At 38.0% G+C, this 18,419-nt stretch overlaps 1 protein-coding gene across 1 annotated transcript; it reads left to right on the plus strand.

Annotated features, from left to right (window-relative positions):
- The first annotated feature begins 1,272 nt into the window (after positions 1 to 1,272).
- LOC108671573 (open rectifier potassium channel protein 1) lies at positions 1,273 to 17,992 on the plus strand. The gene is made up of 9 exons (XM_018159136.2): positions 1,273 to 1,560; positions 4,445 to 4,579; positions 5,496 to 5,633; positions 10,596 to 10,741; positions 11,861 to 12,053; positions 13,044 to 13,161; positions 13,742 to 13,865; positions 14,693 to 14,884; positions 16,022 to 17,992. The coding sequence occupies exons 1-9, from the start codon at positions 1,365 to 1,367 to the stop codon at positions 16,190 to 16,192; spliced, it is 1,413 nt and encodes a 470-aa protein (XP_018014625.1). The 5' UTR covers positions 1,273 to 1,364; the 3' UTR covers positions 16,193 to 17,992.
- Positions 17,993 to 18,419: the final 427 nt, after the last annotated feature.

The following is an 18,419-nucleotide window of genomic DNA, read 5'->3' on the forward strand; positions in this document are numbered from 1 at the left end:
TTAATTTTCCGACTGCAGACATGCTATAGCTAATGGTGAGTGTACCACATGGTATTTCAGTTCGTTTGACGTTGACTGTAAAGCTACCGTAGTCTTTCTTGTGCACGGGGGCGAAGGTCGAGAATTGTGGTTTGCATAGCTCAGAGTCAACCGCATGGAAGAAGAGAATAAAAGGTGCAACGCCTTGCTTTGCAGTCAGTAATGCGGCAGACTTGCATGTGGTGAGGACGTGGTGTTGTTGAGTCCAGGCTCGACCCATGTGACCTTACGTATAGACCTCTGATCTGTGGTAAATTTGCAAAGAATAATCGCAGGGTTAAAAGACATTTGCTTTGCAGCATTCCCTTTCTATCACGAAGGGACTAGTCCAGTTTGGTTGGAAATCGTAGCCTGTTACTGAGATTTAGACAACGAAATCCTGCTGCTTTTAGCCTACCTACTCAGTTACTCCAGTGATTTTTTTTTGCATTTCTTTGTTCCTTCCCTACATTATGAACTAGTAGTGGTTTCTTATATATGTGCCATGGAGACGAAGAGGATGCGTTCATTTGAAGATGTCAATAAATACAAAATATTTTATCGCCATGCTAACAAAATTTCCAATGCATTGGCAATTTGCAAAACCAAAATTTGGGTACGAGGAAAACTAAAATAGAAAGTGTTAATTCCATCCGGTCTGTCTTCGTTCACTTAATTACACATTTAAATAATTGTGTGGTCTTTACATATGCATTCAACTCGGTTTTCATTAGAGCTGTGCATGGGGACTGATAATTCGAATTGATTGTAGCAACTGTTAAATCTTCATGAACTAACTTTAGGAACTCGGTTAGTCGAAGATCAGTTAGGTCACATTATTGTTTAGCGAAACTTAGAAGCAATGTAACAGAGACATATTAGAGTCGTATTAATTAACCTGTACTGCTCCGTCTCTGAGTATTATTGAATAGTCACTTAATTTTTATTTCATAATTTTTGCGTGCCGTATGATAGAAATTAAGGCTTATATCGCCCCAAAAATAGTTATTTTTCAGTTGAAGTATGTTTGACCTGCTGGTGGTTTACGCTAAAACGGCATTGGGATCTACGCCAGTCTAAGCTCCACCTTGACTTGATAGTTAAAAGTATGTATTTCCAGTTCTTTAACATGGGGTATCCTTTGATAATGCTGCCAATTTGATATCTATCCACAAAGGAGCTAAGCTACTGAGAGCGTGAATTTTTAATAGGTGTAGTTTCGATATTCATCGTCTACCATCTTTTTTCAACAGTAGGTAATATTCATGAGATGTGCTAGTTTCAATCAATTTTTTTAGAGTTCCTGAGAATTTTTTATCCTGCACAGATTTAAATTTGGATTAAGAATGGCAGGAGCTCCGGAAGAAGAGGTTCTTGAGGCCGATCCCAGGCTTCCAGAAAAGCCAGGCAAAAAGTTTTTAATGGTGCTGCTGATTTATACGGTGTATCTCGTGCTCGGCGCTTTCACGTTCATGTACCTGGAATTTTCCGTGCAGAAGGAAATTCAAGTCAACGACTTACCTAAGTGGCTGGAAATTAAAAGTAAGATTCGCAAATCGCAATTTTCTAGACCGAGGCTGTGACTGAACGTCTTGCCTGTATGTATGTGAAGTATGATGCGGCAACCCGAAAGGTGTAATAATATTGATTTTCACTCGTTGCTTTTTGTGACTAACCTGTATGAATGTGAAGTGTGATGCGGTAACCCGAAAGGTGTAGTAATATTGATTGTTCATCATTGCTTTTTAATACTGGAGTGCCAATAAGTTTAATATAAATGCGGGGAGATGCGCCGTTAAAACAAAATTATACGAAGTCGTCTTCCTTTCACTAGAATTAAAGGATTTATTTCAAATTCATCCATTAGAAAAATGGTTCTGCACTGGAATTCATGTTTCCATAATATCGACAGGGGAGCATCAACAAGCTAGCAACATCTTCTGCTGCACAAGCCCGTGCATTTGTAGATTCTAGGGTTTCAAAGGCTGAAAAAAACTATGGGAACCGGTTTAAAGATCAACTGTCTGAGTTTTACGAACCTGCAGTCCAAGACGTTCAAGAAATGCTCTGACATAGATTTGCTTCATCAATATGACGTGGATAAACGGCTGACGACCATCGCGTGATTTAAACTATTTCTATCAATCGATAATTATATTTATATCGTGAAACGATGGCTCATAGTCTTTAGTGATTTAAATTTTGATTTTAATCAATAAAGCCTCTTATAACTCTTGTCTTTTTTTCAAGTTTTACTTCATTCTCGTCGGCGGCTGCTCGCATAGGTAGTTGGAGGGAATTTCTTACAGTGCTTCATTTCTGAACATTCATGTATTCTAAAGCTGCTCTTGACCTCTTAGCTATCAAATTATAGATTAACTGTTAATTTTATTGATTATTTAGTTCTTAATACTTTGATTTTTATGAATATCTCAATTTTTTCTCCCATAATGTTTGTCCTTGTGATCATTGAACGGGTAAAATTTAAGTTGAAAAACTGCGGATTAAGTCAACGTATTTGTATTACACTCAATCACCATGATAAAACCTAACGAGCATTTGTCCCAACTAACCCAAAACCTGAATATTACTTGTGGAACGTAATAAAATGCATATTGTGCATATTACTTGTTAGGTGTATTTCCCTATACAGTATTTCCAATGTCTTTAATTCTCGTGCATCAGACTTCACAGATCGCAAAAACTATATCCCGATGCAGCCGCGGAATGATTAATGCGTCAAAAAGCTTCAAGTGATCATAGTAGCAAGACTGAATAATAATGAACAAAATTTTACAGGGCAAGCATTTACATAACAATTACGGTAATGCCGCTTGTTTCCCTTTTTTTCTCTTAATTTTCACTTTCGCCCAAAATAGTCTTCTTTATTGCCTGTAATTCCCGTATCTTTGTGACAAATTTTTAACATGGTTTAAATTAAATGACCCGACGCTGGATCAAACTGATAGCGAGTCTACTATTTTAAAGTGATTGGCTCAATGAACGATTTCGAATGAATACCTTTACGGATTTTCGTCCAATATAGTGAAATTTTCCGTATTTTTCCATATCAGAACCATGAGTGTCTAAAATCGTTCGATTCGATTACTAGTTAAAATTGTTCCTGGCAGGATGCTTTCCTACTATAAATATGCCATTTCCTTTAAACGGTCTAATAAAAATGCGAACAATAATGCTATTCTCTTCAAAATTAATGTAATCATAAACGTTATGGTAGATAATTATGGAAAAAGTCTACCAACGACTGCTATTACGCCGTCGGTAGTCGGTAATATGCGAGTCATTCCTTGCAACTGTCTCGAGCCACATGTTGATGTAACAACGTTACTTCAACTCTTGCGCGGCCTTCAGTGATCACACACATTGAAGTTTTTTTTGTTCATTTCATATCCATGCTGCAAGCAGACAAAGCTCTGTGTCTGCCACTGGCTGGCGCGTGTCATACTGTGGAAACAGAAGTAATGTTGATGTTTGAAATGTTCTTCAAATCGCACTGTGTGTGCGCTCCGTTGTTGTTTTTTTTTATCGAGCTATAAGTGTTGTTCTTTTTCAAAACTCGTCAAAAGCAGTAGTCAATAATTCCTCATTTTCTGTTGATTGTGTGTAAGTCCAGAAATTGGTCATTTTTAAGTGAATGATATAAGTAATTAGGTACCGAATTGATATCGGTGGCACAAGTAGCTTAAGCTTCAATGAAATCAGTGGTGAAAACAAATCAACTTGTAACAGCACAATCGGTAGAAAAGATTAATGTGGGGAGACCAAAATTAATGTTTTCGCTGCGTGAAAGGTTCGATGGCCCAGAGGAACTGAAGTTTAGTATCATTAGGTGGTATTCGGTCGGAAATTTTGTCTTGGGAGAACAATTATTGTAACGAAACTTATAAAGTGTAGTATCATTTGGTAGTATCATTATAAAGTGTAGTATAATTAGGTGGTATTCGGTCGGAAATATTTTCTTGGTATAAAATTATTATGACGAAACTTATACAGTGTAGTTTCATTAGGTGGTATTCAGCCGGAAATATTTTCTTGGGATAAAAATTATTGTGACGAAACTTATAAAGTGTGAGGTATAGGTCTACCTACTCATTAGGTGGTATTCGGTCAGAAATTTTTTCATGGGATAAAAATTATTATAACGAAACTTATAAATTGTAGTATCATTGGGTGGTTTTCGGTCCAAAATTTTTTAGGATAAAAATTATTATGACGAAACTTATAAAGTGTACTATCATTAGGTAGTACGGTATCATTATAAAGTGTAGTATCATTAGGTGGCATTCGGCCAGAAATGTTTTCTTAGGAGAACAATTATTATTAGGAAACTTTTAGCATGTGCTTGTGACGAGCAGGGAGAAAAATTATTATTACGAAACTTGAAGCATGTGCTTGTGTTGAGCAGAATCCCTCTTCCACGAGCACCATCCAGAGGGCTACCCGCACACCCTGACGCCTGAGGCAGCAAATCAGGTGGCGTGGCTGGAGCTGCTCTGCCCTCAGCTCAACAGGTCCATGCTGCTCACGCTCTTCCAGGAAGGTTCATACATTTCTGACTTATATTTAAACATATTAAAGTAAATTTCGAATTAGTCTGTTGTACGTAAATGAACATAGAAGTAACTAATCTTCAAGGAAGGTCTGAATTTCTGACTTGTTTTTAAACTTATATTGAAGTAAATTTCAAACTATTCTGTAGTACGTGAATGAACATGGAAGGAACTAACCTTCCAGGAAGGTTAGTAAATTTCTGAAGGTCTGACCTGTATTTAAACATATATTGAAGTAAATTTTAACTATTCTGTAGTGCGTGAACGAACATATACTAACTGAAATAAGTACAAAGGGCTTAGAAATACTTTTTCCTCACGGTGTCACTTTATTTCACTTTTAACAATTTTAAACATCCTATCACCACCCAATATTATGTATATTTAACATTTGGAATAATTGTATTCAACGATCCTTAACCATAAAAAACTTATGATGCCACTTTGGGTATGTGTATTTAACTCTCTACCGCCTGACATGAGTAACCGGAGCAATATTGTCACGCGCCTACTTCCCAAAAAGGATACGTTCTAGTGAGCGCAAAATGACTTGCACTGATGGTTGCCGCCACGTACAATTTTGAAATGTTCTTTGTTGCGTACAAACGTCCTCAGGTTGCTACACTCAATAGTTTACGAATAATTTAAGTTAAATTTATGTTCCCGGAAAGTGACATACGGCGGTAGAGGGTTTGAAATACTTTTGTCCTATGATCTTTTATCTAAGATTCTTAAATAAGAAAAACTAACGATGACGCCTTGGTTGACGAGCAGCTAAACTTTAAAAAAATTATGATGCCGCTTTAGGTGTGCGTTTTTAATGTTTGGAATACTTTTAACCGACGATCTTTAAATTAAGATTCTTAATTAAGAAAAACTAACGATGGCGCCTTGGTTGACGAGCAGACAATATTTTCGAGAACGCCGCCGAGGTGGAGAAGAAGTGCGACAAGGTCCGCAACGTGACCGTGTCTGAGGAGGTGGTATATTCCTGGAGCTTCATTGACGCGCTCTACTTCAGCATGACCGTCACCACCACCATCGGTGAGTGGTCATCACATCTCTACTCGATGTGTGCGATGATGTATCAGGCACCACCACCATTGGTGACTTATGATGTACCAGTCACCTCTATTGGTGTGTGATGGTCTTCCAAGCACCACGTGACGCCTGAAGAATTTGTTCGATTTATGAGCGAGGTTAGAATGATGATCATCACTGCACTATCACCGCTAGCATTTTCTTCGCCATCAGTGCACAAAGACACTAACTTAATAAACTTCCCATAATGTTTGGTCAACACAAGACATCTGAACAAAATAAGTGTTATTTGATATCCCTGGGGTAGAATATTTATACGTTTAGGTGTCAAATGATCGTGCATGCCTCCGCGACTGTTCCTGTTTAGAAAAGTAGCGCTGCATCTGTTCATAGTCGTGTTTATACGTCGTGAAAATCGACCTTTGAATCCATCATCTGAATGATATCATTCAGTAGGGATCACTCATAAGCCTCCACCGATGTAAGGTTTCTCTGACGACCATGAATCAGCATGAGTTTGGCAGCCCTCATACTAAATCACTCTATTCATTCCTTTATAGACCACCACGAACATTCATTCCTTTATAGATCACGTCGAGCATTCATTCCTTTGGTGAGACCTGACCTCCAGAGCGCGCGTTCTATGTTCGTTATATTGTCTGTTAAAACACTCGACTGCAATGCAAGTCCATCTTGAATGCGCCGTTCACCGCCATGAATTGATGCGATGCACTTAATATATAATATGTTGAGAATCTGACACGGACTGTAGTCAGTGAGCATTGGCCGTGGGACCAGATTATTATTCCGCGTCGACATTTGAAAGAAGTGACAACGCAAATGACGTAAATCCTACTCATGGGATTGGAACCTCTAATGCAAATGTCGTAAATCCTACTCCATGGGATTGGAATCTCTAATGCAAATGTCGTAAATCCTACGCATGGGATTGGAACCTATAATGCAAATGTTGCAAATCCTATTTCATGGGATTGGAACTTCTAATGTAAATGTCGTAAATCCTACTCCATGGGATTGGAACCTCTAATGCAAATGTCGTAAATCCTATTACATGGGATTGGAACCTATAATGCAAATGTCGTGAATCCTATTACACGAGATTGGAACTTCCAATGCAAATGTCGTAAATCCTACTCATGGGATTGGAATCTCTAATGCAAATGTCGTAAATCCTACTCATGGGATTGGAATCTCTAATGCAAATGTCATAAATCCTACTCCATGGGATTGTAACCTCTAATGCAAATGTCGTACATCCTACTTATAGGATTGGAACTTCTAGTGACAATGTCTTAAATCCTACTCATGGGATTGGAACCTCTAGTGCAAATATCGTAAATCCTTCTCATGGGATGGGAATCTCTATTACAAATGTCGTAAATCCTACTCATAGGATTTGAACCTCTTATGCAAATGTCGTAAATCCTACTCATAGGATTTGAACCTCTTATGCAAATGTCGTACATCCTACTCCATGGGATTGGAACTTATAATGCAAATGTCGTAAATCCTATTACACGGGATTGGAACTTATAATGCAAATGTCGTAAATCCTATTACACGGGATTTGAACCTCTAATGCAAATGACGTAAATCCTTCTCCATGTGATTGGAACCACTAATGCAAATGTCGTAAATCCTACTCCTTTGGCTTGGAACTTCTATCCTTGTTTGTATTGGGTTTCATCAACAGCCTAGAAGAGCAATACCGGATGCATGCTGGTTGTGGGTTTAGTAAAGTAATTATTCATGTAGATGACGCGAAATTTTGCATAGCAAGGAATGTATAATTTATTTGCTGATTCTTTAGTATTAGGTAATTTGGGAATTTACTAAGATTTCGTATACGATGAAGCGCATGACAGTGCTGCAGCTATAGTAGTCGGCAGACGATGTCACTAATTCGGTCGACAAAGGAATTTAAATAAAGCAATTTGTACCGAGCTCTTCTCACAACATAATTTATGCTAAACACTGCGCACTGTGATGCTTCGTCTCACTTCATCACCCGCAATATGATGCTTCGTCTCACTTCATCACTCGCACTGTGATGCTTCGTCTCACTTCATCACCTGCACTGTGATGCTTCGTCTCACTTCATCACTCGCAATGTGATGCTTCGTCTCACTTCATCACCCGCACTGTGATGCTTCGTCTCACTTCATCACTCGCAATGTGATGCTTCGTCTCGCTTCATCACCCGCATGCATGGGACAGCGAGCCAGCCTTGAGGATGCTATAAGAACATTTTGTGTCTTTTGACTGTCACTGCAGGCGTATCAAGTGTCATTGCTTTGTGTGTTCATTGCTTTGTGTGTTCATTGCTTGGTGTGTTCATTGCTTGGCGAGTATCTTGTTGAAATATTGTTCTTCACTGCACATTCCATCAGCGTTTGTAAGTTAACCGTTTTCCATAGCTGTTTTGATCAATTGAAATCAATATTTCAGAAGCTATAAAGATGGGAAAAATTGCTTCGCTTCAATAGATTTCTCTAATAAATACGTGCCTATGAAAATCACACACTTTCAGACGTGGATTATAACGAAAAAGTTTAATTTCAGAACAATTTTGTTGAATTAGCATTCCTAACATTGTACGGCTTGCAAAGCACAGAATGAAGCCACACGATTAGACGGTTATTATTTTTTCTATCTGTTGGCCTCGAGTAGAGATCGCGCTAGCTAAGTAATTCCAGTTTTGTAAGCTGGCAAAAAAAAGCAACTGAAGCGGCATGCTGCTAATAGACACACGGCAGCGACAGACACACGCAGCGACAGGAAGGCACCCTTCAGGTTCTGTTAAGAGCTATTGAACGTCGAGCACGTGTCCATGCAAGAATTGTTTTTTTCTTCTCGGAGCAAGCAATGTTTGGTGTATTGCTGCGTCAATAACTTTACTTCGGTGTAAAACTCGTCAGTTTTTTTCGTAGGTTGTTGTTTCTTAAAATACATGTCCAGGTCTCTAGAAGTTGCTCGTCATCTATGTCCCACTAACATGTCATATATGTCCCACTAACATGTCATCTATGTCCCACTAACATGATACCTATGTCCCACTTAAATGTCATCTATGTCCTACTAACATGTCATCTGTCCCACTTAAATGTCATCTATGTCCCACTAACATGTCATCTATGTCCCACTAACATGTCATCTATGTCCCACTAACATGCCATCTATGTCCCACTAACATGTCATCTATGTCCCACCAGCATGTCATCCATGTCTCACTAACATGTCATCTATATCCCATTAACATGTCATCTAGGTATGTACCACTAACATGTCATCTATGTCCCAATGTTATGTCCAGGTAACCTGTCAAGTTGTTCACTTACATAATCTCGTCTCATGATCGTAAATTAATAAAGAAGTTGAGGATAACTCAATCAAATGAAAGAAGCAGGCCCAACGCATGCCAGGTCTTCACACTGCATTGCTCTCTCCTCTCGGTCAATAAAGCAAGTCGCTCTGAAGTAAAGGATGGCTCGTCAGTCAATGGACACCTGGCGGTCGTTGTCGACTTGAAGTGGTTGGAGACTGTAAAATTACGTCTGTTAGACACGCGGCTGCTCTTTTGGCTACGTAAAGAATGTGTTCAGGGTACAGAACTCCGGTATTTTTGTACATGTTTTACCAGAGTGACAATGGGTTAAACGACTGGGCGGAGGCCCAGTCATTAAACCCAATTATGACCAAATAATATGTCGACCCAATTATGACTAAACCCAATGACTAAACCCAATTATGACTAAATAATAATATCGAATAATTTCGATATTATTCAGTGTTTTTCCTCCAGTCTTTTAAGATCCTCAGCTGGAGACCACTTTTCGGTAAGACGGCTGCTGGACCACGTTTATATGATTTTTATTTGTTTATAGTAAAATGTATCTGCAACGTGCGTACTGTTTGTCCAGCTTTTATTGGTTCACATTACTTGGCCTGGTAAGCTACAAAAAGTGCATAATCTCTTATAAATCTTGAATTTTAAAATTAATGATTCACCCTGGTTTCGTGAACTATGTTAGATTTTGCCTTCGTGGATATGATATTGAATAATTTTTAATTTTAGCCTAATATTATTTTTCAAAACATCACCAATACTTGAACCGTTATCGTTTTTCATAAATTTATTGCTAACAACTCATCCCTCTTTCCAGAACAAGTAGCTGAGATTGTGCCTGCTATGTGCACTCATTTTTTTAATGCAGGTTTCATAAAAGATCAGAGAGTATTTCTTACTGACAATTTTCTGACTGTTTTTCTCTATTCTGCGAATAAGGCTATTGATAGGAAGTGAAAACTCAAATATCAGGTTTCCGAAGGACATTTTATTTTAATTTTTTTGTACAGGTTACGGTCACATCTGTTTTTCTCTATTCAGCGGATTAGGCTTTTGATAGGAATTCAAAACTCAAATATCAGTTTTCCGAAGGACATTTTATTATAATTTTTTTGTACATGTTACGGTCACATCTGTTTTTCTCTATTCAGCGGATTAGGCTTTTGATAGGAATTGAAAACTCAAATATCAGGTTTCCATAGGACATTTTATTATAATTTTTTTCACAGTTAGGGTCACATCTGTTTTTCTCTATTCTACGAATTAGGCTTTCGTTAGGAATTGAAAACTCAAATATCAGGTTTCCGAAGGACATTTTATGATAATTTTTTTGTACATGTTACGGTCACATCTGTTTTTCTCTATTCTACGAATTAGGCTTTCGTTAGGAATTGAAAACTCAAATATCAGGGCCTATACTTTCAAACAAAGTAAAGAGATCGTATGTTCATGAACCAATCATTGACGGCCTTTTAAGCAAAATCTACCAATCATGGACGTGAAAATTGAGCGTAAGTACTTACGTTCACTTAGCGATTTTTGAAAGTATGGCCCCAGGTTTCCAACGGACATTTTATTATATAATTTTTTTTGTACAGGTTACGGACACATCGCGCCCACACGGGCGGCCGGCAAGTTGATGTGCATGATGTACGCTGTGGTGGGGATCCCGCTAACTGGCATACTTCTCGCCTACACATCCGATGTCTTCGGAGAGAAAATATTCGCTATCTACAGGTCAAAAGTGCGTGGAGTTTCTTATCATAAAGAATCTTATCTCTCACTAATATATCTTTATGCTACTTTGAGAAAATATTCGCTATCTACAGGTCAAAAGTGCGTGGAATTTCTTATCATGAAGAATATGCTCTGTCGACTAATATTTTGTCATGCTACTTGTTTTACTTAATTATTTGATGTTTGAATGGGGTTGATATGCGGATCACTTTCCTGCAATAATTTAGTGACCGATACTATTTCCAACTAAAATATTTACCTTCAACAAGTCACAGCAACAGTGGGAAGAAATGTTACCCTATTAATTCCTGAGTTGAATATAAAATTTCATCCGATTAGGCAACAAAATCAACAAAATACTTATGTTTTTGCAAGTGTTTGCAATTTTTATACTTCTTTCTTTTTGTGCAATATGGAACAACGTTTTATGTGGTGATTATCCATCCTCATTAACAAGATGTCTTTCACATGCAATACCAAGGCTGGGAAGTTGCGGTAAGTACCTGGAATTGTTTAACCAATTAATCGAGAGTAAAAAATTAATACAATATTTTTAAATAATTGAAACTACTTATTTGATTGTGTAAAAAGATTCATATGAAATCTTTGCTGGAAAAGACAAGGGGTGGGCACGACTAAGTATATGAAGAGTGCACCTCAGCTTCTTGAAATCGTCCGAATTGCGATGGTTTCCTTGATCGTGAATATATGCCCAATGACTCAGCAACATTAGTACATGCCAGGCCATTTGTGCCGACTACAATCCGAATGTAATGAATCAAGAATTGGTATCTGCATATGCGCATAACTTAATTAATAAATCTTCAAATGCACATGCATTTACATATGATGATCATTTCAACACCAGCTTTTCGTAAATATCTTCCACGTTTTTCACCTGACTACTCTGAACTTCTCAGCTAACATGAACTATAACCCTGAAGCGGTCAACCGTGGCAATGACAAGTTGTGATGAAATTTTAATTCGTAATGATTGTTGTTTTCATCTATCTGCTATGGACCAACATAATGTGAACTATCGCTTCAGTTGAGCGGGCAGATGATAACATAAACGTTATTTTCATCTATTTGCAATGAACCAACGAAATGTGAACTATCGCTTCAGTTGAGCGGGCAGAAACAGAGGTCCCGATTCTTCATCGTGGCAGCGACTGTTCTGTACTTGCTGCTCGGCTTCGTAGTGTTCCTGTTTCTACCAGCCATTGTGTTCGTCTACGTCGAGGGATGGAACTACCTTGACAGCGTCTACTATGCCTTCATCACGCTTACCACCATCGGCTTCGGCGATATCGTATCCGGTGCGTATAAATAAACTTAGGCAATCAAAATGTTTATAAGGAGCGGATAGATAACTTAAGCATTGAACAGGAAAGAAAAAAAAGATCCGAGTATAATAGTTGCCCTACTTTTGTTTGGCAGAATAATGTTCATCCATTGAAGTTAAAACAAATGCATACGTTTAAGTTCGGACAAATGTAACGTGTGCAAATTTTCCTATAAAGTTCGACCTCATCGTTCGAGAACCTACGGGTGGTTTTACCCACTTTGTGCGTTTTACAATATTTCAATACAATATTATTGCAATATTCACAATATTATCGTGGGATCACAATAGTGATTTGATCTCGAAAATAATCCCAAACACAATAGTGATTAACACATGCGAACTTGCACCGGAGAGTGGGCGAAAGCCGGATTGTACGGATTGAGTAATTGAACTTGGTGCTAGAGTGAGTTAATTCGTTGTCTACTGAAGGTAACACAAGTTATCAGGCCTTTCTATACAAATATTGATGATGGTTCCATACGTACTTTGCGAGAATTGAGTAAAATTTTTTCTAGATAGCGATGACCTTTTTTGTTAGATATAAGTTTTTTTTCCACTTTTTAGCGCATTTCTCATTTATGGAAAAAATGCCCTATTGTGCTCGCCATGTCCGTCCGTCCGTCTGTCCGTCCGTGACTTCACGTTTTCGTCGACGAGAAAATGCGCTCTTTGTTACTCACTGCAGTGAGTACTGAGATATATTTTTTTCTAGATAGCGATGCACGCCACTGCGCGCTAATACGCATTTTTTTTACCTGCCCCCCTTATTCCAGGGTGACCCACACTTCGAAAAAATGTGCATTGCAATTTGGACAAATAAGTACGCTAGCATGAATTCTATTATTATTAGTCGTATTATTAATATTAAAAAGTCGGTATTAATAATATTAAAAATAATAGTCGATATTAATAATATTAATATAAATTAATAGTCGGTATTAATAATATTAAAACATTGTAGGTCGTGGGATGGAGCCTGGCTGGGGGCACGCTTGCTACCAGCTATTCGTGATCGTGTGGATCATCACCAGCCTGGGCTACTGGGTCATGGTAGCCAACTTCATCACCCGCGCCCTCAGGTGCTGCAAACTTTCATTTATTTATTTATTATTATCATATCTTCTACTTTCATGTCCACAGCTATTGTTTATATTAATATTTCGCTAGGGAGAATTCTGTAAGGTATTATAATTCAAGTATGTGGTGAAGTTTTATATAAATGTTATATTTTACTTGTCAGTTTGTATTATGTGTGCTGCAAGCTAACTTACTTTCATGTCCTCAGCAATTGTTTCTATGAATATTTCACTATTAAAAATTCTGTAAGGTATAATAATTTAAGTGTGCGGTAGAGTTTTTTATATATGTTGTATTTTACTTAGTTTGTATTATCTCTGATTCGGTCAATTATGAAACAATATTCAGTCAGCATTAATATATCAAAGGCGTCGAATCGTGTGCTTTATAATGAATATCAATGATGAAATGCTGATTACTGTTGTATTCAAAATACCGTATCATGTTGCTGTGGTATTTTGAGAAGCATTATGATTCAAGTTCACACGGTTAAAAATTCCATTTTGTATTTCACAAGTCCGATCGGTTGGCTTACATCAGTATCAATTAAAATTAAATGTCTCACGTCTGGATGTTTCGCAGGTCGAAAAAGCTCCACATGTCTCTCATTCATCGCGCCAAACTCCTAAAAGATATCATGGAGAAACAGAACGACCCCGTCTTCTTGCCGCAGAAATCCAAACAAGCTTTTAATTTCATTATGCAGGTGAGGCAACGAAAAGTACTCGATTAGCTTCATGATGCAGGCGAGGCAACGAAAAGTACGCGATGAACTTCATGATGCAGGTGAGGCAACGAAAAGTACGCAATGAACTTCATGATATATGCGAGTCAACGAAAAGTACACGCTTGAACTTCATGATGTCGGTGAGTCAACGAAAAATACGCTATGAACTTCATGATATATGCGAGTCAACGAAAAGTACACGCTTGAACTTCATGATGTCGGTGAGTCAACGAAAAATACGCTATGAACTTCATGATATATGCGAGTCAACGAAAAGTACACGCTTGAACTTCATGATGTCGGTGAGTCAACGAAAAATACGCAATGAACTTCATGATATATGCGAGTCAACGAAAAGTACACGCTTGAACTTCATGATGTCGGTGAGCCAACGAAAAGTACGCAATGAACTTCACGATACAAGTATTTTTCACCATATTCGATTAAGCAGACTATTATTTACTCGTATTTAATTTAAGACTCGTCAGGAAAAATACTACAACTCTTGTCCTGCTACTACTTCCCTGGGGCCATACTTTAAAATTTGCTAAGTGAACGTAAGTACTCACGCTCTATTTTCTTGTCTATGATTGATGGATTTGGCTTGAAAGGCCGTCAATGATTGGCGGATGAACTTACGATCTCTGAACTTTTTTTGAAAGTATAGGCCCAGGTCGTCAGGAATGTTTCAAAGACTATATTTCTTTCACTTTTAAGTGAAAGAAATAAGTTTACAAAGACGATATTTCTTTCACTTTTTCTCCCATATTTTAGGCAGGGCTCAAAAATCTCATTTCTGTGGTCAGCTGAGTTCGATTCTGGCCGTAGACGCGGAGAACGCGAAGCAGCTGCAGTTGGAGGACCCTGACACCGCACCGGGCCTGAGCGACAAATCACGCAGCTCTTCTATGCCGATGGGCATACCGGGCATCAGCTCTCTCTTCAACATGTCTGCCATCTCCCCGACGTCTATGAATAATCAGCTATGTAGGAGCATGGTGAGCTATTAATTTATTATTTATTTAAATATGTTTAATTTTTTTCCTAATATTGTATACTGGGCTTCTGAAACCAGCACCTCAATATCATTGCACAAATATTGTCTCGAATCAAAATATGAATTTTGCCAAGTGGTCTATGTCTCCACATTTTAATCAATTTTACGTCTTTGTCATTAACGTACCTCTTGTCCCGATACTGTCTTTTTCACTTGTAGCTAATTTTAGTAGTTCATATCTCTGCTCCCGATCGAACTATGTAGCTATATCATTTTACCTAGTCACTTATTTTTACTGTATTTCCTTAACATGCTCCAGCTCGCATAGATATTTTAGTTATAACTTGCACCCGCTCCCGGAAGTCATCAATATAGTATAGTAGGTATAACATAATATAGTTTAGGATAGCATAATATAGTTTAATCAGCCTGGTCAGCGTTCATTAGGCCGTTAGATCTGTCGCCGATTAATATTCATAGCTTGTTGCGGTCTCGAACACTCAACTCACTGCTCAAATTTTGCCGTGCTGAACCGCTCGGCCTCCTCGCCGATTTAATCAGAAATGTAGCATTTAGCTGGGATAGAACCCATAGCTCTCGGCTCCAGTCATGATACTCTCTACTTAAACCACCTGACTACCTTATGCCACAAATATGCAGAAAGTTTCACAAGTTTTCCCTCTTAATTAAACCACCCGGGCCACCTTAATTATGCCGCAAATTATGCAGAATGTTTCACAAGTTTTCCCTCTTACTCGAACCACTAGGCCACCTTATGCCATAAATATGCAGAATGTTTCACAAGTTTCCCCTCTTACTCAAACCACTAGGTCACCTTATGCCGCAAATTACGCAGAATGTTTCATAAGTTTTCCCTCTTACTCAAACCACTAGGCCACCTTATGCCGCAAATATGCAGAATGTTTCACAAGTTTTCCCTCTTACTCAAACCACTAGGTCACCTTATGCCGCAAATTACGCAGAATGTTTCACAACTTTTCCCTCTTACTCAAACCACTAGGCCACCTTATGCCGCAAATTATGCAGAATGTTTCACAAGTTTTCCCTCTTACTTAAACCACTAGGCCACCTTATGCCGCTAATTATGCAGAACGTTTCAAAAGTTTTCCCTCTCTAGGTAAGCACCGTTCCTGGCGGGGGATCGGAGTGTTCCCTCAAAGCCGAGCATCCCGTTAACCCAAGCTACCCTCCCTCTCCTTCGTCCGTCACCAACTCCCTCGACACCACTAACAGCACCATCACAATCGATTGTGATGACTCCACAATCTCCTCCGACCCCGCCATCTAGTCACTTCAGTCATATTATTTAGAAAGGAATAGCACCGTAGCTAAGAACACCTAGTACGCGTTAATGTCTTTAGAGTCCAAAATTTATGCAGAAATATCCTTCGAAGGATGGGATGGATAGCTGCAAATTCATATGAATGTGACATAAACAATATGCGCGAAAGGTATAGTTTGGAGGGTACAAGCGTTCTTACTGCAATTAATGATATGCAATAAAATGCAGGCAATATGTTTTACTGACAAATTACTGGATCCAAAGGAGAATAAAAGAAACAAGTTGTTCGGTTCAGTATTTTGAGTTTGGAAAGTTAAGTTGCGCGAAAGGGAGCGTACCGACGAAAATCGTACTGTATAATTCCATTGATATTGAAATTCATGTCTTGAACTGTTGAGTCGGAGAGTTACGGGAAGTTATGTTGCATAGTGTTATACATGGTGCTCTAGATATTAGATCATTCATTTTTGCATGATCATTTTCCGCTTCGTAATTCCCATGGTATCCGAATTTGTCAGACGCTTTTAGGAGCGACTTCCGCTTTATCCTTTCATAGTTGAAAATTGAATGCTGAATTGAATTATATGAGAGGGTGAATCAAGTCGATTTTAATTATTCGATGGATGCATAGCAGAAATTGAATTATGTGCAAAATTTTACGGGCCCTTGATTCAATTGACTATATATATGTCAGCTCTTTTATTATTACCACGGTAAATCATAGTACAAGAATCACATCGTTCATTCCATGTTGATTGGTAGTGACTGTTGTACAACAATCAAAGAGATTGTTTGGATGTTGATAATACCTTTTTTACTACGAACTGTGCCATTTTACTATTATCGCTTTACTCATGACAGTCGAAGCACTTTTTCGAGGGAAGTGATCGTCAGAACCCATCTCTCCTCCTCTGTCGAACGTCTCAAATTGTCGAACCTTCTAACGCGGATGAATTGGAATCTTTTTTACGCAACTTTTTAATCTTTAACAATTGTTCAATTTGTTCATTTCATTTAATGACTTTATTTTATTACCTCTAACCTCATCTTACCATGACTACTTTATTTGTGCCATCGTATCAATTCAAAGACATCGAGTCGTAATTTTCTAGTGTCTAATCTCAAAAATTCATCGATTACCACGGCTCCTCTCGAACGGTGGGTGGTTCACACAAATTACAGAGGTTTTCTGCGAGTTCCATGCAATCGCTGCTAAGTGCATTATACAGTATGTCATGTAGTTGGCGGCTTTAAATGAGGCTCTTTACATCTTATTATGAGAAGTCCTTCATGAACTATAACCATCTGTCCAAACAATCGTTCACGACTGATGCCCATAAAACAAAATAATATCAATTCGCTGAACCTTTCTTCCGGTGTCAAGGCAAGGACGCTCACTTTGAAGACGATACTTATGTTAATATTTTGTATTCGTGTATTTTAAAAATATAACGTATTCATTATTTTAAACCTTATTTCAAATTTTTTCGTTTAGTTTATTCATGTCAACGTTTAATTTTCTCCAGCCGATAGCGTGATAGCGAAACTGCGTTTTTAAGTTTGAAATTTTGTCGAGGTTTTAAACCGATCTTGTTAATTCTGTTGTTATTCGCAGCTATGACATGCGTATTTCTTGTAACGTCTATGTGATTGATGATTACCCATTAGGATGACCTTGACATCATTTTTCACATAGTCAAGAGATTTTAGCCGACGAGCTCGCTTGGCATATTGATTATTAATTTTAATGTGATATTTTACTGGTCAGCGATAAATTGGAAATAAATTGACCCAAGATTCAGTATCGACGTGATTTTTAATATCCTATGAGCAGTCACTGGAAACGAATTAATTATAGTGTTGCGGCTTTATTCTGACTTTGGAAAAGAGTTGCGTTGTATTTTCATCGAGTACGGTAATTTGATTTAATTTTAGTAGTTGGTATTTATAGTCACTCGCCAAGTAACTTTAGATAGTGAATGATTTTAAGTTTTACATTCTGTGGTCAGAAATAGGACTTGTCTTTGTCCAATGAGCTTTTAATTTTTGTATGTTAGAATTAATTATTCATAAATGTCTGTGTCGTTAATTTAAAACAATTGATTTATACTGAAATAATTCGAGTGGACTGAGTTTATTTAGATCGATAGAGCGTATCACACATTCTTGGAGCTTCGAAGTTTATAGTGCGTAAAAAGCTGAGCCTCACCCGTTAATAAACATTGTTTCCATG

This window comes from Hyalella azteca, unplaced genomic scaffold, assembly GCF_000764305.2.
Source record: "Hyalella azteca isolate HAZT.00-mixed unplaced genomic scaffold, Hazt_2.0.2 contig10672, whole genome shotgun sequence".
In the NCBI taxonomy this organism is placed as follows: Eukaryota; Metazoa; Arthropoda; class Malacostraca; order Amphipoda; family Hyalellidae; genus Hyalella; species Hyalella azteca.